The 23726-nt window shown below is 38.2% G+C and overlaps 1 protein-coding gene across 1 annotated transcript in view; it reads right to left on the minus strand.

The window, feature by feature from the left end:
- The window catches only part of LOC122808230 (extracellular calcium-sensing receptor-like), a 77009-nt gene extending 63624 nt beyond the window's left edge, over positions 1–13385 (minus strand). Inside the window, exon 1 of the mRNA XM_044079193.1 lies at positions 12651–13385. Within this exon, the coding sequence (XP_043935128.1) occupies positions 12651–13385 (735 nt within the window). The remainder of the gene's footprint in view (positions 1–12650) is intronic.
- Positions 13386–23726: the final 10341 nt, after the last annotated feature.

Below are 23726 nucleotides of genomic sequence, written 5' to 3' on the forward strand. Positions count from 1 at the left end.
TTTTATCTTAACCTAAGCATAATTTAGCTCCATTAATTTTTTTCTCCAATTTAATTTGACGGTGATGGGGCCCTGTTATGCTCAGGCTCCACTTCACTCCCCATACTCTACCCCCATTTCCCACCAACCCCACTACCATTAAACTTAAAACAAACTAAATGCACCCACTCCACTTCTAGAATCAGTTAGTGCATCCAAACCACAGTCACCCCCAGCATCACTGTCTCTGCATGATATAAGTCATCCAACATCCTACCTTCTGGATCTTTCTCAAATCCACATTAATTTTATTTTAACCTATCATACTTTCACTCACTATAATTTTTTTCTAAATTACAGTCTTTACCAAACATCCCTCTCACCTTCCTCACTCATTGTCAAGTTCCCTCTTTGTTCTTGAATAACTTTATATTCCTATTCTATCAAACACACCTTTCTTTCTCTACCCTAATCTAATACACCATACTTGCACCTCCTACCTACCTTCACACAGAGCTCACTGCATCAAATGCTGCACAACTTAAAACCATATATCCTCCACAAACCACTAAGCCTCACACTCCAACACTCCCTCCCACTCTTTATTTCATACAACATGATAAACCTGCACCTAATCTCACTAGTAGTCCTCACTACACTTACATTCATAACCAACTAACAGACTCACATCTCACCCATAACTAACTCAGTCACTAACTCTCACTCATATATTCATAACATCACCCTCTTTTTACATCTCACCCAAAATTATACACTCTAAATTTCCACAACCTCGTTAGCTAGAAATATGTAAAACCTAACCTAAAATCAATACATCTCCACCTTAAAATCCATCCCACTTTAAACGACACTTCAGTCTCCATCTCTCCAAGACTCACCTAAAACTCAGTGGTGACAGCCATCCAAACCTAAGGCCTGTTACTGTGTCGCAAATTGGAACAACATCCTCCATCCTCCAAACCTCTCACCATTAAGTACCAAAAAATTTGCCCTAATATTATTTAATATTAACCTAAGAAGCATTTGCAGTAATGTCCAAGAATTCCATGAGCGCCCCACATTCTACTGCCCAAATACAGCTATACTTACTGAAACCTGGCTGAAACCACACATAAAAGCAACAAAATATTGTCCCTGTGACGTAATATTTTCAGACTCGACAGACAAAGCAAACAAGATGGAGGGATAGCAATTATATACAAAAACACTTTAGAAATTAACCTCTACTCACACATTCTACCACACTTAATGCAGACTATCTAATGCAGTTCTCAAATTTAGTAACAGAAAAAAAAACATCTTTGTCACTGGACTCTACATCCCACCTGGACAAAACATAAGTACTGCAGGAAACCTATTTCAATGGCTATCTTACAATATACTCCACAAAACAATAAGAATGGGTGACATCAGCATAAACTGGGATCCAGATTGTACAACCACCCCATTAATTAATCTTTTTGGATTTTCTCAGTTAATAAATGACACTACATGAGTGTTAAAATGCACAAATAAGGAATCCACCTTAGATTGGATAATCTCAAATAAACCAAAAAAGTAAGTTTCTCTGGCTGCTTTGCCAACAGTATCAGTGACCACCTATCTAGTTATGCTGTCAGAAATCTCCTAATCATATACAAACAGATAACATTTACAAATGCATGGAATATAAAAAATGTTAATGTAAATAGCTTCATATCCACTCTCAAACAGCTGGAATATCTTGAAAAAAAATTATACTACATAGTGGAGTAACCCATTTCAGTAGTATTTTCCTAAACATTCTAAACTTTCATCCACCACTCAGAGCAAAAAAGGGTCAGGTTAAACGCTGAAGCCTGGTTAACAAAAGAAACAAGGCAGGTACTCATATAACGAGATAAAGCTTGGAAACTGTGGTCCAAAAACATATCCTAATCTAGCTATCAACACTTTAGATATTTAAGAAATCTTGCAAAGAAATTAATAAAATGGCAAAAAAAATCATTTTTCTCCAACCTCCAAATTTCACACCAAAACAGCCCCAAACTATTTTTGTCTTCTGTTAACAAACTTCTACACAATATCCAAACAACTCCATCACCTACAACGGATAACACAGACAATTTAGCAACACAGTTCAATTCCCACTTTATAAACACTATACTCTCTTTTACTAAACGAAACTCTTCCACACCCTCACTATCCCAGCCTCATCTAACAACAGCATAACTTACTGTTTCCACCCAGTCCAAACTGCTACCACAAAAACACTTACCAAACCTGAACCCAACAACCTTAACAGTTGATAACTTGCCAACAGAATATATGATGCTTGGTGCAAATGCTATAGCCTTCCCTGTCTCAATACTAATCAACTGATCCATAACAGAATGCCATGTCCCAACTACTTGAAATAAATCACTCATAATACCATTACATAAAGTTGAAAATTCAACTGACCTGTCAAATTACAGATCTATAGCTATATTGCCAGCACTATCAAAAAGTCCAGAAAAAATGTATCCACTCCCAGCTCCTCAAACATCTTAGAGACAACAATCTTTTGTCCACGACCCAATGTGGTTTCTGCCACAGTCATAGCACAACAACTGATCTTAGCTTCACCAATATTATCATCCAAAACAGAAATAATAGCAACCTAGTATTGACACTCTTCCTGGATCTGCCAAAGGCATTTGGTATAGTATCCCATCAAAAACTTCTCAACAAACACTTCTATCTAAGCCTTAATCAGTTTAGTCTCACCTGGTTTCATAGCTATTTCACAAATAGACAACAATCAGTAAAATGGAAACATAAGTTCTCCTTCCTAACAGTCCCTGTCAGAATTCCACAAGGCTCAGTTTTGGGACCACTACTATTTAACATACTCATTAAAAACCTCTATACCTCTACCAGACAAACATAACTAAGTATGCAGATGATGTAACCATAATCTGCTCTGCCCCAGCACTAAAAACCCTCCAAGCACCATAGATCTACTTCTAAATGCTAAAAAGACCAACTCTTCCTCTCCATACAAAAACAATAAAATGATCAGAAAAATAAGTTTCACATTGTTACATCTGACAATATGCAAGCAGTAATGCCCAGTGTATTATTGTGGAAATAACCCACTGGTGTTCTGAGACCCAATACCAGAGGCATTATTTTCACAATAATACATACCCTGGAGGGTATTATTGCACTTAGAAAACGGGATGTCTGTAAAATTGTTTTGTTTTAGTTATTTATTTTTTTAGTTATTTATTTTTTATGTATATTTTTGGTGTAAAATAATTCCTCTGCCTAATGTTTCAAACTTGCTATAGCATATGTTAATCATGTTGGAGGAAGCATTTTACATCCAAAATATAACAATGAAATATTATCTAGGTATTTACATTATTTTTTGGTCCCTTACTCCTAAAACATTTGATTTGTTGACAGTCATTAGAGACTGAAGTTATTAAATGATGACATACATTTGAGTTTCAGACTATTACTTACTTCAGAAAATTCATAGTAACACAAATCCTTTTATTTAAGAAAGTTTGTCCTATTTTTGCACCTTTTCTTCCTTCCTTCTTTATTTTAGGCTTTATCCAGATTTCTTCAGCCGAATAGTTCAGAGGTATGCAAACCTATTTACTGTCGATCTCACTCACTCTCACACGTGCACCTCTTTTTCAGAAAGTGCATGCCAACACAAATCCTATTATTGCAGTAAAATATGTTCCTGTTTTGAGCCATTGTCCCCCATTTATTTTAGGTTTATCCAGATTATCTTGAGCTAAGACTCAACAGGCATACCTCTCAGTTGTCCAGATTTTTGCAGAATGTCCAGATTTTTAGCTCATATGTCGCTTACTTATAAAATGTGTAGTTTTCTGGTGAACCACTTGGGATTGAAGTCAGTAAATAATGACAGACATTTGAGTTTCAGATTTCATATCCTTCAGAAAATACATGCTAATGGAAACCCTGTTATTCTAGCAACTTTCTAAGTTTATAAGAGTTTATATTAAAATCTGTACCTAGTTTTGGTCTTTTGTCCCCTGTTATTTATGTCTCTGTCCAGATTTCTTGTGCTGAGAGGTTGAGAGGTATGGTCGAGATGTACGCAAACCTCTTAACTAATGCTGCTGCTGCTGGCCAGGGATCACTCTCACTCTTTACTCTCTTTGTCACTCTCTCTCACACACACACACACACACACACACACACAGACTCTTCTGCTTTCATGCATGCATTTACTCACACACGCAGACAGAAACATAAACACATGCACACACACACACACGCACACACGCACACACACACACACACACAGTCTCTTCTGCTTTCATGCATGCATTTACTCACACGCAGACAGAAACATGAACACACGTGTGGGCACACATCACACACACACACACAAACACCTTTTTCAGTTCATTTATTCTTTACACTCGCTAGACAGCAAAAGTGCTGCTTAGTGAGTGTAAGATAGATCGATCTTTCATGCTTATGCACATATGCAGTCTCACACACAGACATAAACATAGACGCACACACATTTTTTATTTTAATGTTTTCACATGGTTAATACCTACCAAAGTAACGTATTAAGCTACTGAACATCTGACAAAACCATATTTTCTTCTTCCTAACGCATCACCTGTAAAACCCATCATGATGATGAATTTAGTACAATTTCACTTTTCTCTCCTACTGTAAACAATTCATACATCTCTATTTTTTTCCTCTCCTGTCTGAAACTAGTTTATTTTTCTCTCTCGGTTTTACCTCTGCTTTGTAAATACAAAATTAAATGCAAATATAAATGAATGCTTTTTCCATTTGTTTTAGTTTTTTTCTTTCTGGACATTGCATTTTTCTAAACAGCTTGCTACCATGTTTACTTGCACTCTGTAGTAATCCAAGACACAATACTATCCACAATGTAAAATAATGTAATAAAAATGTCAATATATCGTCAACACTTGTAACTTATGCATGTAAATGTGGGCCTTTTCTCCCTGCGCCTCCGATGGGAAAGGGGATTTCTATCCCAGTCAGACTTTAATATAAAGTTTGATAATTCTGATGTTAAATTCCTAGATCGTTTTCTTTTGAGAAAAAACAAATCTTGGAAAATTTGAGCTTAGTGTCCCAGGTTCTATGTTAAGCTTTATGACAGAATGCAACTATTTGATATCACATTTGAGAAAAATTAAGCTACAGGAGTAAGTAAATGTACAATGAAAAATGAATATTTGTGAAAGAGGTGAGAGTATTAAAAACTTGTTTTCAGTCAGAAATTTTCCATTCAAAGTAGTGAATATCCTGATTTCTATTTCTAACAATAGAATACTTTCTTGAATAGCCAGTAGAGGGGGCACTAAGCCAAGAAGTTAACAGCTGTGGACTAGGGGCCAGAAGTAAATTAACACTATTCATACTTTTTGTTGAGTCAGTTGTTATTAAAAGAATTGTAAATAACAGCTGGAAACTCTTTAAAGTTATTGCAAAAGTAGAAAATGTTTGAGGAGAAAAACATTTTTACCAATAAAAAGCAGGTGATTTGGGTAAGATGTATGATTAAGAAATAAGTAATTTCCATAAAAGGAGATATGCTACATTTAAACTTAGAGACTTAAATACTTTAGGGACAAACTGGAGGGTCTTAACTTTTCAATCTTGTAACACAGAAAAGTTTTATGTCACCTGGTTATTTTAATTGTAAATCTAATTGCAGTCTGCATCAGTCAGTGCTCTGAATATAATTGTTTTTACCATTGACACAGGACTGGGATGTTAAAAACTAAACTATATGAGCATAATTATGCCGTTAAGAATAAAAATAAAAACAGTGCACTTTCAAGCATAAAAAAACTGTCATACAAAAAGTTTTAGTACTTTCTTTTAAATTGTGTAAAAGTAGCACTTAGAGGTGGCAATGCTAAAACTGAATTAAATGTAAATGAATTTAAATTGCAAATAATTTTACATGCAATTAAATAATGCATTGAATTGTAAATATATACTAAAACAAGAAAAAAAATTGAAAGGTTTCCTTTTGCATATAACTAACTAATACTTGATTTATTTTGTAATTGGTTGCCTTAATTCATGAGGTATATGTTTCAATGATTTTTTTTTCAATAATTTTTATTTTTATTTTTACATTAATAAATGTCACAAATAAAAACCATCTTACAACATGACCGCATATATATATGTTATACATTGATGCCAAATACCACAGGAATGTTTCAATGAATTTTAATAGTGTTTCACAAGATGTTACCTCAGCATTTGGAAGTATTTTTTTTTTATAAAATGAAAGCACTTACTGAAGAACATTAAAGTTCTTCTTCTCCTGCACTGATGTGGTTCAGTTTTGTTTTAACAATATACATACAAATATGTTTCAAAACTTCATATTCAAAATACTTTCTTTTTGTTATTATACAACTGTACAAAAAATGAAAATATGTCAACATTTGGCATGATGAAACCAAATAAATGTTAACAAACAGCAAACCCATAGACTTTAAAACATTAATTCTGTTGCTCTTTGTATTCATCTTATTCCCCTAAGCATTAAATTACTTTGCATCTTAGATATTTATAACTGAAAAATAATTCAGAACAGATGATTGTCATAAAGCTTAATGTTTTTGCTTCCCATGCACACAAAGTACAAGGTTCTATCCTGATTTCTGGCCAATGCCTGTATGGAGTGTGCATGTTCTCCTTGGGTCTATGTGGGGTTTCTCCCACCTCCCAAAAAACATGTTAAGTGCTTCCACCTGAAAATCACCATAGAATGGAGATCTGGGCAACAGCACAGAATCTATATGTTGCCTATCGAGGGAAAGGTTGTAACAATGGCGCACTGTATCCTCTAGACAGGTGATTATGAATCACGGACTTTGCACTGTGTCAGGGCAAGGCATTCAAAATTGGCTCTGGCTGATTTGATCATCTTTACTAATGTCACCAAATGGGCCTGGGTATCAGCCAGTAAGGACTACTCCAACCTATACCAGGGGACTCATTCTAATATTTGGAGGGCTCTATCTGCCCCTTTTGGACAATATGTGCCCATTAAAAAGCCTAGCAGCCTTGGCCAGTCGATATCCAGTTGTCTAGCCTAGGTTACATGAAATAGGTCTTTTGAGAGAAAGATGGACATAAAACCAATCAACCTGCCAAACACAAACTAAAGGATCGCGATAATCAATATAGGTTGGCTGGAAGAGAATATGTTAGAAATGATGTGGGAATTATGGTAAGGAAGAAGCTTCAGTAGACAATGAGGGATGTTATCAGAATTAGTGACAGATTCATGCCAGTCAGACTCCAGTGTAATGATAGAGCGCTATTCATAATCCCAGCCTATCCCCCACAGCAGAGTTGTGATAGTGATGAAACAGTGCATCCAGTCAGCAGTTGCAGGGCCAACTAGATAAAGCAAGGCAAACTGAGTTGGTGTTAGAAATGGGAAGGATGAATACGCATATCGGGACAGATAGAACAGGATATCAGAACTGGTTCACATGGATGGGGCAACAGGAATAAAGAAGGAGAGGCCATTATAGACTTCTGTTTGACAAATGGCTTGGTGGTGGTGAACACATGGTTCTACAAGAGAGACAGTAATAAGAAAACATACAAAAGAGGTCAACATGCAACTAAGGCAAATTTCCTCCTAGTACGGAAAGGGCACTGGTATAGAACCAATGATTGCAAAGTCATCTTCAGTGAAACAGCAGGCCCACAGCATAAACCTTTGGGCGGCACAATCAACTGCAAGAACTGGTTATTGTAGGCTCTATGGTCAACAGAGACTAGGATGAAGACCTGGAAGTTGACTGGAAATAAAGAACAATAATGCATGGAACTAATCAGGGCTCTCGCATCTCAGGAAGAAGAGGAAATAGGTGGAGTTGAAGATTAGCGGATCCTGAAAACAGCATGTGCGAGGACTGTATAATAGATATGCAGCTGAGCCAGGTATGGGAATAATGTACATAAGGAAATGCAGGTGGTGGAATGCAGAAGTCAAGAAAGTCATCAAAAGAAAGAAAGAGTGCAGGAAAAAGTGGGAGATAGAAAAGACAGGTCAGGCTAAAGATTAATACCAGCTGGCTAACAAAGAAGTTAAGAGAACAGTTGCATTAGCAAAGAGAAAGGCACCAGATGCGCTCTACCAGTTTCCGGAAAGTGACTCAGTGGTAGCACAAGAAAAGTGGTAGACAGAAAGATCACCAGACACCCTTATTAAGAGATGTCAGCAACAACTTGTTTACTAGTTCACAGGACTTCAAAGGCAGATGGAAGGAGTACTTCCTGCAGTTTCTGAATGAAGAAAACTCCACAGAAGCTGTTCTATCCCAGACTCAAACTACAATAAAAGAAGAAGAAGAGAAACCCACCCGAGAAGAACAAAGAACAGCATTAAGGAAAATGAAATCAGGGAAAACAGCAGTACTAGATGAGGTCACTGCAGATATGATCAAGATATTGGATGAGTTAGGGGAGAGATGGTTCTGGAAGGTGCTCTTAGCAATATGGAGAGAAAGACACATCTCAGATGACTGGCGAATAAGCATACTAGTGTCAGTGTACAAGAACAAAGGGGGCATTCACAAATGCTGTTAGTATAGAGGTATCAAACTCCTGTCACTGTGAGAAAGATTTGACTAGGGTGATTGATAAATGAATATACAAAGTAGTATAAAGTAAGATGGAAGGTAAGCAGTTCAGATTTAGATCAGGGTGCTTTATGACTAACCTAATGTTTACAGTAAGGCGAGTAGTTGAGAAGAAGCTAGAAATGTGGAAAATGTCCAAATGGCCATTCCTAGGCTTGGAGAAAGCATATGACAAGGTCCCAAGTAAGATGAATTGGGCAGTCCTGCAATACTCCCAGAAACATTATTGGAATTAGATCAGACTATGTACAAGGACCTAATAACTCAAGTATGAACAATGTTTGGACTCACAGAGGGGCTCAACATGGGAGTGGGTGTACACCAGGATTCAGATCTGCACAGATTGTTGTTCATTCTGGTGATGGACTACATTAACAAACAGGTCAGAAGGGACAGATCAACAAAGTTGCTGTATGCAGATGATATGGCATTACAAGCAGACTCTGAAAGGAACTTCAACAAAGGAGTGGGAAATGGAATGCAAAACTGGAGGCATATGAGATGAAACTGTGTACAGATAAGATGGCTGTAATGGCGGAAAATGGGGGAAATAAAAAGAAGCTGAGAACTGTGATAGAAGGAGAAATAGTGGAACAAGCTACAGCTTCAAATACCCAGGATGGTTGGTTAATAAGAACTGAAGTCTGAATGAGAAGGTCAAAGCTTCAATTGGAAAGGCTGCAGCCAGTTGGCATAAAGTGCCAGGGGTAGTGTATGACAGAAAAATGCCAAAGAAGCTGACAAGCAAATGGTAAAACAGTAGTACTGTATGGCCCAGAGAAATGGGCAGTGGAGACAGAGAAGTTAAGGAAGCTAGAGGTCATGAGGATGAAGTGTCTAAGGTAGATGCTATGATGCACAATGTAGGACTAAGGAAGAAATAAGGACATCAGAGCAGAAGCACATGTAGGTCTAGTTTCACATAAGGTATAAGAAAACAGATCATGGTGGTTCAGGCACATGTGCAGGAAAGCAGGAAGCAATCTGGAGAAGAACATTTACTAAGAGGCAGGAAGAAGTCAAGATGGAATGAGGGTATCCATCAAAGACATGGATGGATTCTGTGACAGATGGCTTACAACAGTTAGGCATGACTATTGAAGAAATAGGAGACTGGCATTAAATTGAGATAGAGGGCAACAACTAACATGACTCCTTGACTTCATGTACAAAATGGGAAAAAGGAGGTTGATAATATTGACTGGAAGGCAGCCGTCCATATTAGTCTCTTCTAAACCTATATGCTGTTCTTCACTATCTATATATTGCAACCACAACATCCTTTTATTACTGCCATAAATGCAAAAAAATGTGTAGTAATCCCCTTTGGAAAAAACAGAGTACCCGCAAACTACAACATAGGAGGTAATCCCCTGACATCTGAAGAAGAAATAAGGGATCTAGGGACCCAAGTAGATAGTCAGCTTTCCTTTGATAACCATGTTGCCAAAGTGGTTAGAAAATCCTTCTATGTGACCCATCTGATCACGAAAGGATTTGCATCAAGATCTAAGGATGTAATGGTGCCCCTCTACTCTTCCCTCATCAGACCCATTATTGAGTACAATGCACCAATTGGAATGTACCTGGCTAGACATCTGCAGCAGCTGGAGAGACCACAGAGGTACCTAACCAAGAGGATTACTAGCCTCAAACAGTTGCCCTATGCAGCACGATTGAAAAAGCTAAGACTGTTCTCTGTTGCATACCGCTTTCTCAGAGGCGATCTCTGTCTAACATACAGAGCCATGTCCAACCCAGAATTGTTGAACATGCTTCATCTTAGCAAAACCAAATCTACTCGAGCTACACGCTCTAGGGATATAAACCTCAACACAACAATGAATAGAAATGCTGGAGGGATAGATTCCCTCCGCAGAGACTTCCCTTACTATGGAACAGGGTCCCAATCTACATAAGACAGAGCCCCTCACTATCACTCTTCAAGAGGAACCTTGATGAGTGGATGGGTAACAGAAAGTTCACACCGGGGATCACACCAACAGCACTACTAGATAGGGGCCAAGGGTACTAGCTGCTAGTACAAGGGTCTAGGGAACTACTAAAGGGGCGGTGAATACTGCACAATGTGGCTGGGCTAATGTATGCCTTCGGGCAGATAGCCCAGTACCAACCTATGAACCTATAACCTTCCAATTCAGATTTTTTCTTGTCTTCCATTATCATTCATCAAATTTACAAGTTTTAAAATGAATGGTTCATCACAAGAATTCCATTTGAGTGTGATTACTTTTTTTGCCAAAGTCAATATTCAGCCTCAGCCATTCTTCCCTTTCTCTATATCTCAAGAAAATGGAGTTTTCAGTTAACTGCATTTAATTTCTACATGTCATTAGCAATAGCCCCTGTAGATTTTTCTTATGTCAATCCAATCTTGCCCAGTCCAGAAACATGGGCTTCTATGTACATATACTCCCTTCTACACATCTAATGCAACTGCTTTTAACATGTATATACATATATCTATCTATCTGTATATATATATATATATATATATATATATATATATATATATATATATATAAGTCACAGTGAAATTTATGAACATTCACAAGCAAATATTCTAAATTTACTTGTTTTTTTCACATATTTCTGTAACTAACAAACTTGCACCAGCCATTCACTGTTATGCACTTTTCCATCTACTTTTCCTATCCTACGCTTACCTTATCTGCTGTCTTTTTAGCTTATTGCAGTTCCCTGTAGGATTTACTTACTGGCTTCACAACTGGGGAAGAGCCATTCTTAATTTCCACCATAAAACTCACCGTCTCCAGTAGTTGTTATCTAATATCCATTTTAATTTCTAACCGTCAATGGTTTTATATATCTAAATGTGTCTTTATCTTCCAGACCAAATGCTAAGCTTATTCTGTAGCAGCAAGACCACCCCTATTGTCTACCTTTATTGACATATAATTGACCAAACCTCCCTGATTCTGAACTATGTATGGGCATTAACTAACATAAATAATTAGGCTATAGTTAATGTTTGGTCCTCTGAGCAATATATGTTTTCCAAAAGAAATGGTTTGATAAGCACATGGAGTACTCAAATAAATAATTATTTCTGCTCATAAACAAAATGTCAACACCTGTTGATGATGCTAAAATATGTTAGATGCATAAAATGTAGTTGATGAGCCATACTGCGTTGAGAGGTTGGTATAATGGTTAAGGTGTTTACCTCAAATACACAAGGTAAAGGGTTTGATTCTCACATTTTGAAGGGGAATTGGCTAGAATTAAATTGACCCACAAGGGCAGCTAGCCTAATACGCAACTATGAACTATTAAAAACTGTAAGTGACAAAAGCAATTATAGAAAACCTTTGTAGAAACTAATTGATAAGGATAGAGAATCTGTTAGCATAAAGACATCAAGATGGTTTTAAGCACTGATGGACAGCAGGGAAAAAAATTAATGGGGAACAAAATTGTGAGAAATCTATTGTGAAACAAACATGTAAGAAAGTAAAACAGGAGAAATAAATCAGGAAAAGCGGCTACTGTAAAGCAAATAATTAAGCAGGTGCACAATAAAATAGTGCACAAAAACCTCCAACAGAAAATGATTAGCAGTGCACAAAAGCCTTTTGATGATGTCAATGTGATATACAGATGATTGCTGATATAAATTATTTTGCATATATGATATGTATTTTTTTCAAGATTATTCACCATCATTCCAAACATGGTTTACTGATCTGTCTAGTTTCCTTGCTATATAACAGTTATTTATGATGTTGTCTTTTGAGTAGTTTTGACCATGGTTACTGAATGACTTTAGCACAGACTTGTTTGGTTGGACCTTGTAGAAAAAATTGTACACTGCATTAAACATCCACATTATTTTGCATCAGATTTTAAATGATTAGGGTACAAAAACACAATCATAACTGACACTTATTTAACAATTACAGAAACAAATTATTTTCTCACCTGCCATGGTTGAAAATTATTCATATCCACACAGGTACCGTTAGTAAAAGGACCAGGTGTGTCACAAACAGTCATGGTCTGAAACGCATATGCTATAGCATAGACAGCATTATATGATGTATAAGACATTTTAAAGTTAGTGACATCATACACAGACTTATGGAGATCTTGTAACATTTCTTCGCCTGTACAGTGTATAGTCCCATTAAAACTATCTGTATCCTTCATCCATAAAGCTGAGTTTTGGTTTGACCACTTACAGCCAAATGCCTTTTGCCAAAATTCTTTGATATAAATATCATCTAGGTATCTGAATGGGTGGAGATTGAGAAGAAAATCTTTGAACCCAGGAATAATTCCTGAATAAAGTTCAAACCCGAGGGTTTTATTTATTGTTTTCAAAACCTGCTTCTTACCAAATTCTTGTGCACTGGGCCAATTAGTTGTTGTGATCCAGACTTTGCCTGATATATTTGCCATGGCGATATCATCCATTAATGCTAAAATTCTAGCTGTAGTGACATAAAGAACAATTACATTTGCTGATGATACTTTGATAACATCAATAAGGTAGGCCACTTTATTCTTGTAGTTATTTTTAGGTATTGTTTCAAAGAAAGCAATGCAAGCACCTGTCTTGAGTATTTCCTTCTTTAAGTTAAAACTTCCCATTTCTCCATAATCATCAGAAGATGCAATAATCCCAATCCATTTCCAGCCAAAGTAATTCATCATTTGCGCTAAGCCATGTGACTGAAAGTTATCAGATGGACTAGTCCGCAGAAAGGATGGAAACTGCTGTTTGTCACTTAGGATAGACACAACTGCTCCGTGGCTAACCTGGATAAAAATGTGATTGGAAAATTTCATATATATATATATATATATATATATATATATATATATATATATATATATATATATATATATATAGATATAGATATATTTGTTTTTGCTTTTGTAAATGATGATAAATTAACATAATTCCTGTAACTAAATAGAATATCCAAGAGTTGGCACAGAACTTCAGCATGGCAATGTTCCATTAGTATCCAGATCTCATAAAATTATTTTTTTCTTTCTTTTATTTTCCTGCACTATAAACTAGTCAAGTCACTTCCTACCTCCTTGTTTGTTTGTTTTTTGTCTTTCTCTTTGTATACTTATTATTAATTTGATATCCTGTAAATTAGCATGCCCAAAGATGCCTGTTATACATGAACCTACCCATGTATGACAACATCTATAATAGGATACCACTATTTAATATACACTCTGACATCTTACCAGTTTTCATGTATTCAGCAACTGTTTTCTGTTGTGATTGCTTGAACCTTACTTAAACACTGCTGTACCTTTGGCAAGACATTCTGCGCTATGAGTAAAACAGTTGGTATATATTTAACAAAGTTATTGCATTTTAAAAAGGTTAGCAGCATCTTCTTCAAATCAAAAGAGTAAGGGTTTAGTTTAATATGATCATCTAAATTACCAGAACAGCTTCAATGTGTCTGTCCATCTCTCACCAGATGCTACCCTAAAGAAAATAAAAAAGTATTTCCAAAGCTGAAAATTAAAAAAAAAAAAACCTTCTGAAATGTAGCAAGAAGTTCCATGTTAAGTTAAGCTGCTAGACATATTTATTTCAGAATGAATCTTGGCACTTTAGTTGTGCTTCTGCTTGATTGACAGTTCTTCGGCCCCTTTCAGTTTACATACAGGGCAGCTGCCCTTTGCCTTTCTCAAACTACATTACTACTCCACTGCCGCAATAAATCTTGGTTAACAATGCCACCAAACACAATAAATTATAAATGCATATAAATGTAATACACTGTAAATTATCTAATTAATCGACGCTTGGTTTTAACAGTATGGAGAAAATATGTGCTGCTCCCTTGCTGTATGGGTCCATACCGTTCATACCACAACATGCACTTTACTGAATGACCACAGAACACAGTCAAAGGCATTGGCTTCCCAGGTTCTTTCTCCCACTTCACTGTGAGTTCAAAGTCGTCCTGCACTAAATTTTCTCCAGTATCTGTAATGTATAACTGCATTAACAGATCTGGTAATAAGAGCAGAGGATTAAAGCTATGAATTGTTAACAAGCTCTTTCCTGTTGTCCCAGATTCATCACCCACCTTACACTCTGTTTTATAATTCTTCTCATACTTCCCTTCTTAAAATCTCAAATCAACCTTTTCCTCTGTTTAGTCATTTCCCCTTCACAGCTCTCCTCCTGAAATCAACTTGGACCAAGTCCATTCACCTCTTTCTAAACCAAGAAATATCACTTCTGTAGATCATGGCAATTTTCTTGAAAGTCTGCTGAGAAGCAGTAAGTCCTGCACAGCAAAATCCCTACATCAATTAATCAGCCTGACTTTCAACATTAGGCACATCTCTGATGTGCAAAGAACAGCTGTTGTAGTACCCTAATGTAAAAGCAAATCCCCTACTTTCTCAGGAGATTGCAGGTCTATAAGTTTCAATAGCATCATTTCCAAGACTAGGGAATGTATTATAGCTGACCTAATAGATAATATATATGACCTTGTATCACCGGAACCACACAAGTTCGGCTTTATAAAAGGTAGATCACACCTGCTCAACCTGGTTGAGTTCTTTGAAAGGGTTACTGTGGCCAAATGTTAGAGCCATATAGTCTATGCTGCCTACACAGACATTTGTAAGGCCTTCAACATCATCTTCCAAGCTGGGATTATTAACAAATTATTCCAACTCAATATTAAACCATACATAGTTTGCCAGAGATGTAATTGGCTAGCTAACAGAATCCATGCCATTAAGTCAAGGGCATTTGCTCTAGGCAAGAAGCATCTTTAGTGGTGTCCGAAAGGGACTGATCTGTTCTTGACCCCTTCTCTTTGGCATGTTCTTTTCTGCCTTGAAAGTTGATATCAAGGGAGCATGGTAAATTGGGTTTGCTAATTATTGCAAACTGGAGACAGATATCAAATCATATTCTTATACACAAATTTTGCAGGTAGAGTTAGACGCCACAGATGTTTGATATGTTTATCATGGGCTTACCCGCAACACCAAGAAATGCTGAAGATTTCTTTAGTCAATCACTACTAAATACTTTACAGTTAACATTCAGTTTAAACTGACTCAGTTATCTGAGATTTGGATACCTATGTTGATAACAAACTTTCCTTTGACCACCATATATCTGCAGTGGTTAGAAAACACTACTAACTTGCACTACATACCCTTCATGGTATATTCTTAAGGCCCAAAGAACTTACAGTATGTCTTTATTCCTCCCTTAATTGGCCCATCATTGAATTAATTGAATTTGCTTAAACATCCCACCTTACAGCAGAGTCTCCTATTACATTAACCTGTGACCCTAGTAAATAATCCTTTATAAATAAGTATTTAAATAAAAATATGGCAAGGGTAGTTAAACACCTATACCGAATATAGCTATATGATAAAAGGGTAGCACAGCTAGGCTTAAAATGTCTTACCAGTGACATTAGCCTAATATCTGCTAGGAACCTATGGATCTATAATACCTCCTTTGGTATGTATTTCACTAAGCAATGATAGCCATTTAAAATGAACTCACATTGCTGACTCTTGAAATATGAAGAGTGAGTATCAAAAATCCAGACTTAGATTTTTTGAATCTGAGTTTGCCATTTCTCACAATATTCCATTTTATCCAAGGTATGGCGATATTAAATGTAGTATACTTCAGTTTGAAGGTGTGTAGACTTGTCCCCACACTGGAGTACAAGGGGCTTTCCCTTTTGCAAAAAAAAAAAAGTTGAAATGAGACATTTGCATTTTTCTTGTTTTTTTCTGTGTTCCATGAAGGACATTTCAATAGGGAAACAATCTCAACATTTCATTAACAAAATTATCACTGATCTCTGTATCCTTAGCTACTGTGATTGACTAAAATCCCAACCCCTACTTAGCGTTGTGCATGGTCTTAAGGGGTAATCCCTAATTAGATTTCTGTGTGTTGATTGAGCCTTCTTAATGTAAATAGAACTAGTGGTAAACCAAGCACCTTTCTAGAGATGTAATGCTTTCCTACCACATCTACTTTACCAGATGCCATGACAGGTACCAAGCACCCATTCTAGAGATGTAATGCTATCCTACCACATCTAATTCACCAGATGGCAAGACAGGTCCCTAACCCAACCTATGCATCATTTCTGAAGTAAATTGTCCTTCTTTATCAGAGTACTTTCCCAACAACCTTTAATACTAGTCTCAATGATTAGATGGGGGGTAATCACAAATTGTCAACTTGGATATGTAGAGGAAATCTGTTTAATTGGGATATTTTTAATTATCTACCAGTGATAGGTCTCCAGTAAGTCATGCCTAGGCCTGCTATGTTTTGTTATCATTATGTAATACGTAATTCACTACAACGTGTTACCAAAGTGCTTGACTCATTTCTAAAAAGTTCTTTGGACCTGCACACATACTTGTTAACAAACTTTAAATAAATCTGACTGAGCTTCTCAATGGTCTCCAGATCCATAAATTTAGTAAGTGTTTATAAACCTCTGAATACCATTTCAGTGATATGGTATTCAGTGACATACCACAACCCACTTTCTGAATTTGAAACTGAAAATTTATGTATGCTATTTCCAGTACAACAGTCTGAATAAATCATTCCACCCAGCTCAGTTTTACTTATTTATGTGATATTTCATTGTATTAACTGCATTAATACCAAAGAGATAGCTGTCCTTTTCTATAGATGAAATGACGGAATTAAAATAAGTCAATGTAGTAAGATAAATTAATAATTAAGTTAATCACCATAAAGTAGACTATTTTTAAAATGGACAATGTTAAAGTATTTTAGTCAATTGTATTTTTACAAGTTTGGGCTGCAGTGGTGCAGCGGTTAGCGTTGTCACCTCACAACAAGAGGTTCTCCCGTTCAATTCTCGGCTGGAGCACCTTCTGTGTGGAGTCTGCATGTCCTCCCCACAGTCGTATGACATTTAAAGACATGCAGGTAGGTGCGTGTGTGAATAGGTGTGCCTTCTTTGAAGGTCGGACATTGGGCTGGCAACTCAGCACCATAAAATCCACTGCCAATAATTAGTGGACTGGAATTCTGCTGTGGTGACCCCTGACCGGGAAAAGCCGAAAGACTTTTTTTGTAAGTTTGTCATCCTGTTGTTGGGACATAAAAATGTGAATGAGACTCTAGGGATTGACTGATGAAGCTCTAAATAATTAGATTTGAAAGAGTTTATTAGTTTGTGTATTAAAGTGTATCCACATTGACTTGTCTCTGTTTTTGTATTGATCCTTGTTTATTAATTCCATGATAATACATTCCTTTACCTTACATATCACGCTGCTGTGTCTAATCTATCTGAATTCTCAGGGTCACTGGCTGGTCAGCCATTGTGTGAGAGAACCACTACAGTCGTTCTTCAGTTTTCAGTAACATAGCCAGTGGATAGGTTGAAGTTATAATGATCTACAACAGAGTCAGCAGGCCAGTGTTTATACTAACAAGAAAACAGCCTTGTAGGTTGTCTGGACCCATACAGCTAGTGTTCTTTGCTTTTGAAATGGCACCTAATACTTGTTCTATGGTGATAATAGAAATGATGATGACTTGATGTTGTGGAAAGTAAAGTGTGGATGGGGTAGACGGGATAATTTTGGGCTGTATTTATCCATAAGTATATTTGTATCAAGAGTGCATGCTGCTATCAGATATTGCATCAGTGCAGTTCTATGTATTGTTCCAGAGATTCATGACAATACTCAAGATGGTTTTGTAGTTATCTTTAGAGTTGGTAGAAATATTTAACTCACATATATCCTTCCTAGTTTTGATCTTCTGCCTTAGATCATAAATTTTTCTTCGGTATTCACTTTTAGAGAAGTAAGATCTGAGGATTTTTTTTTCTCATGTTATAGAGTTCTTTTTTTTAAAAACTGGCACTGGATTTGCTTCTAAAATTTACATTATAATTGTGATGATTGATGAAAAGTCCTCAGTGCAAGAACTTAAGTGGGCATAAAAAACAGCAGTAAATATAGCTGTTTTATTTGTTGGGTCCTTATGTGGTAGGTAGCTTTTGAGTTTCTCAAGATTTGCAGCTACCACTACGAATTAGTTTAAAAGATCTTTCTCACCCACATTGCAAAGTCTTGAGATGTGGAGGCCAGATGGCCAAAAATCCAATATTGCAATTTCTTGGAATTTTCCTTTTTCTCCAAGTATGGCAATTTTGAGTTGGTATATATGAGTTTAGTAGTGGGACACTTGCCTCCAAATTTAAAGAGGTGTGATGTCTAATTTTAACTCTTTTCCTGTATTTTCAATTGTTTTTTTTTCAGTGTCTCAAGACTTGGCAAAGTCTTGATATTTCAACAGTGAGACAAATTCAGTCCATAATACAGAAGAATACTAGTGTTTCATCTCACACTACCAGCCACACATACAGAAAAGAGATATTTTGGAATGCAAGTGAAGTACAATACTGCTCAAACTCTTAGCACAATAATTCTGGAAAAAGGCAAAAATAATGGGGTAGAAAGTTTTAAAATCAGGTACATATTTTAAATATTGCTGTTATATATTTAGGAAGCTGTTAGCATAGCATGTTTTGCATTAGCATGCATTTTCTAAAGAATATGAATCCTCAAACTCAAATCTCTATCATTATCTTGTGGCTTAGGTTCTCAATGAATTATGATAAACCTGCAAATTTTATGAGAAATAGACCAAAATATGAGGTAAAAATGTGGAAATTCTGTGAAATTTTGGACAATTGAAAGGCATAAATCTTAAAGAGGACAATACTATATCTGTTCAGTTTGAGACACAAACTTGATCTTCATAGCAAGTTGTTTGTTGAATAGTTACATACTCTGTGATTTATATTCCCCCCGATTCAGCAAGCCTTGCACGGCGTGCATGATTAGTGTAAGAGGTAATATTGGCAATATGGCGGCCGAGCAATCCACATATGTGCCCGTTTGATGTGCACAAGCGCTCTTGCACTAGTCCTGCACATTCCCAGACCCTGTATGCCAATTACCCCATTTGCAGGTGAAAACCATGCAAATGAGGTAAATCTGCTATGCAGGAAGCTGGAATCTGTGCTGGACTAGCGTAATCTGCAGAAATGTACTCGGTTAGTAACCGAGTACAGTTCTGCAAAATCCAAAACAGAGACATGACAGCTCCAAATAAAGGCTGCATATCATTGAGGAAGCATGCCAATGGCCAAGTATAAATCCAGTGGCATTGCAAACAATACAAAAAGTAAAAAAATTCAACCTTTATTTTATTTCTGCTGATCTTGGCTGTTTAAGCAGAGAGCAGCGGTGTGTAAATGGGATCGATGGGAAAATAAGAAAATAAACCTAAAACAAGCATTCTAACTAAAATCAGTATGCTGCCATTCAAGTCAATGGCAGGGAAAAGACAACCTGGCCAGTAAATAGTGGTTACTAAGGGGGGAGGCTCAGTGTGACACATGTAACTATGCATTAGTAGGCAATCTAATGCAAATGAGGGGAAGGATAGTGAATCACAGTTTTTCCCAGCATGAGGCAGGTCCCAACAGTGTAAGAGTATGAATAGCTGAGTACAATACTAGGAGGTAGGTGAAATCATGGGTGGGTGTGTCAGGCATACTGTAAGTAGATTGGAGGCCTGTGGCTCGAGTGTGCTCCTAGCTTAGCATAGCTAATCTAGGGGGGGTGTCAAAACCTGCCTAGCACTCTCTACAAAGTGTAAGCAGGTGTGCGCACCATGCACCAGGCTTTACAGGAAGAAAAATTAAGTTAAACCAGGAAATAGCAACAATGTGCACATTTGACCACTCTGTTTGCACGGTGCGCACACAGATTCAAACAGGGAGGCAATGGGAAAGGAAAACAACAGTAGGAAGGTAACCAAGGAGAACTAGCCTAGCTGGCAGGTGAAATGTATCAGAATCAGCCAATTACACAGGCAGCAGCCCAGCCCAGCCAAGTCCAGCCCATAACACTACTATAAACTAAGCAAACACCTTCCCCACTGGTGTTTCCCACACTCTATACCATAAGTATATACAAGCGGGGAAATTTTAACAAACAAATCTACAAAATGAGAAGGGCTGCAGCAGGCAGCATAGAACAACATGTGCAAGAGGCTGAGGGTGGTGAGGATGTGAATGCTGCTGAACAACCCACAGTGAGGAGACAGAGAAGAGTATACAGATCCAGGGTAAACTACCAGGGACTACATGAGCTGGATATAGTGGAGCGCTATAGGGTGGACAGAGACCTCCTAAAGCAGATAGTTGAGCTGTGCTGGCCAGACCTGACAAACCAAACTGACCAAGGGGAACCCATCCCAGTGGATACCAAGGTATGTGTAGGCCTAGGTATACTAGCCACAGATACCTCCCAAAGCACAACTTGGGATATCATGGGGATCTCACAGGCATCAGCATCCAGAGTATTCCACCAGTTCCTGGATGCCATGTCAGCACATGTCAGTGAGCACATATATTTCCTCAATACCCGTGAGGTGTTGCCCAGCAATATGCGTCTCTTCCACCAAATAGCAGAATACCCTGCAGTAGTGGGTGCTATAGACTGCACGCACATATGCATCAAAGCACCACCCAGTGAGTAGGGTAGGGTCTACATCAACTACAAGGGCATCCCCTCCATCAACTGCCAGGTCATATGTGATGCCCAGGTCATTATAATGAATGTGTGTGCTGGCTGCCCTGGAAGGTATGACGATTCCCACATATGGCATCTGACGCAGCTGTACCAGAGATTTGCCATTGGGGACATCCCCTATGGTCACCTAGTGGGGGATGTTGGGTACACACTGGAGCCATGGCTGATGACACCCATCAGAAATGCACACACACCTGAACAAGAATGCCATAATGAGGCACATGCACAGGCCAGACGTATAATAGAGCATGTGTTTGGGATGTTCAAGTCACGGTTTCGGTGTCTGGACACATCCAGTGGAGTCTTGCAGTATTCACCAGCTACATGTACCCAGATTGTTATAGTATGTGCTATGCTACACAATATGATCCTGCAGAAACAGCTGCAGCAGGAACAGCATGGGTCAGAGCCACCCAGGGCAAGGTCTGCACAGGCAGAGAGTGACCTGGAGGAGGAAGAACCTGAGCCTGCCCCAGTAGGCAGAAGTAGACATGCCCAGTATGCCCTGGCCGTGGCAAAGAGGCAACGCATAGCACATGCACTGACACAGTAGGGTCCCAGGGAACTCTCTCTGACTCACACATACAGTAAAAGGGATGACAAACATGACACCACCTGTGCTTAACCATGTATAGGGAGTGTACTATGTGCATCCAATATAGACAGCCTTCCAGCACCATCTGCAAGTCTGGCACACCCACAAGGTAAGTCAATCAACCTACTAATTGCCAAATGGAATAGAATGTGTTGTTACCTGTAGCTATGGTATGGATGTGAGCATGCAAGGGAATTGGGTGGCGGCTGAATGTTACAGCAGCAGACAGTAGACACCCATAGTGGCACCCTGACGTGTAACACATACTGGAGTCACCATAGTAGCCAGTACTACACAGGGTGACAAAAAACCACTGCAGGTATTGTGCTGAGTGACATGTGTGTCCACATGACCCACACATTCCAGTCAGGATGGTTCACATACTCAACAACTGTTGCAGCCAGCAGGACAGGTGTAGACAAACCCAAACAGAGCATGTGCCATGGCCCCAGAATGATGGCTATGGTTAACCCCACCGCCAGGCCTACACAGACAGACCACAGCAGGGCAGGCAGTGGGATGTCAGTTCTGAAGGGTAGGAAGTCAGACAATAATATGTAGGGCAACCAAAGCCATGATCTGTAGTACACTGGTGTGCCTCTAGTCAGCATGATAGTTAGCAATAAAAAATGAAATGGAGTACATGACATACCAGTACAGTCATAGCAAATGCATACACGTGTCATTGTGGCCCCCCATCCTACATAGCAATGTAATAACAGTCAGGTGTGCCCCCCAACCCTATGTAGAAACAGTAAGCTGTGCCACCCATCCTACATAGTAATGTAATAAAAGTCAGGTGTACCCCCCATTCCTGTGTATAAATGTAGAAACAGTCAGGTGTGCCCCCCTGCTATGCAGAAATGTAGTAACAGTCAAAGCCAACTGATCAATGGATACCCTGCAGAATACAGCATGCTTCCTGTTGGTGTACAACACAAAGGTCAGCACGGCAGCACAAACTACATGGACACGATCCACACATCCACTACAGATGGCTATACATACTGGGCATGCTCACACACTTAGAGAAATGAAGGCAATGTCAGTGAACAACATACTGAAAGGTCATACTGGGCATGCTCACACACATGAAGGCCATGACTGCAAACACCAGTGGACCAGACATATCTGGCAGTTGCAGATGTTAGTGCAGACACTCGTCAGTATGCACCACTCATGCCTTGCACACACAGTGGATAGGAATACAGACATATATGTCAGGGCAACACACTATAATAAGCCAAAGGTAGACGTACATAGATGTGTGGAAGAGCGAGACTGTGACAAGGAGCTAAACAGGCCTGTCCCACCCAGCACACAGCCAAAGGGCCCCAAACACGTGAGGTGCATGTGTCATTCACTGCAGATGCTAGCCATCAGTATCTTTCAGCATTACAGACTGTGTGGTGCATGTGCCAGCTGTGCAACATGCCTGTACAAGGATGTAGTCATCTAGCAGTGGTATACATGTATCTGTGACATATGACCTCATGTGTGCCCGCATGTAGCATGTCAACCCATACATAGGTTCATAGGTTCATAGGTTCATACTAGGTTATCTGCCCTAGGGCATTTATAAGCCTAGCCAGAGTGTGTTTGGCTTTCGCCACCCTTTTCGATTAGTTGACTGTGCCTCAGTATAGTAGGTCATAGAAGCTAGCCCTTTTAAGGTTAGTTTACTGTGCCTCTGTCTAGTAGGGACACAAAAGAGATCCCAGGGTTAAACCTACAATCTCCCATCCACTCATCAAGATTTC

Source organism: Protopterus annectens, chromosome 8.part0 (assembly GCF_019279795.1).
Source record: "Protopterus annectens isolate FY-2018-M chromosome 8.part0, PAN1.0, whole genome shotgun sequence".
NCBI classification, from domain to species: domain Eukaryota; kingdom Metazoa; phylum Chordata; order Ceratodontiformes; family Protopteridae; genus Protopterus; species Protopterus annectens.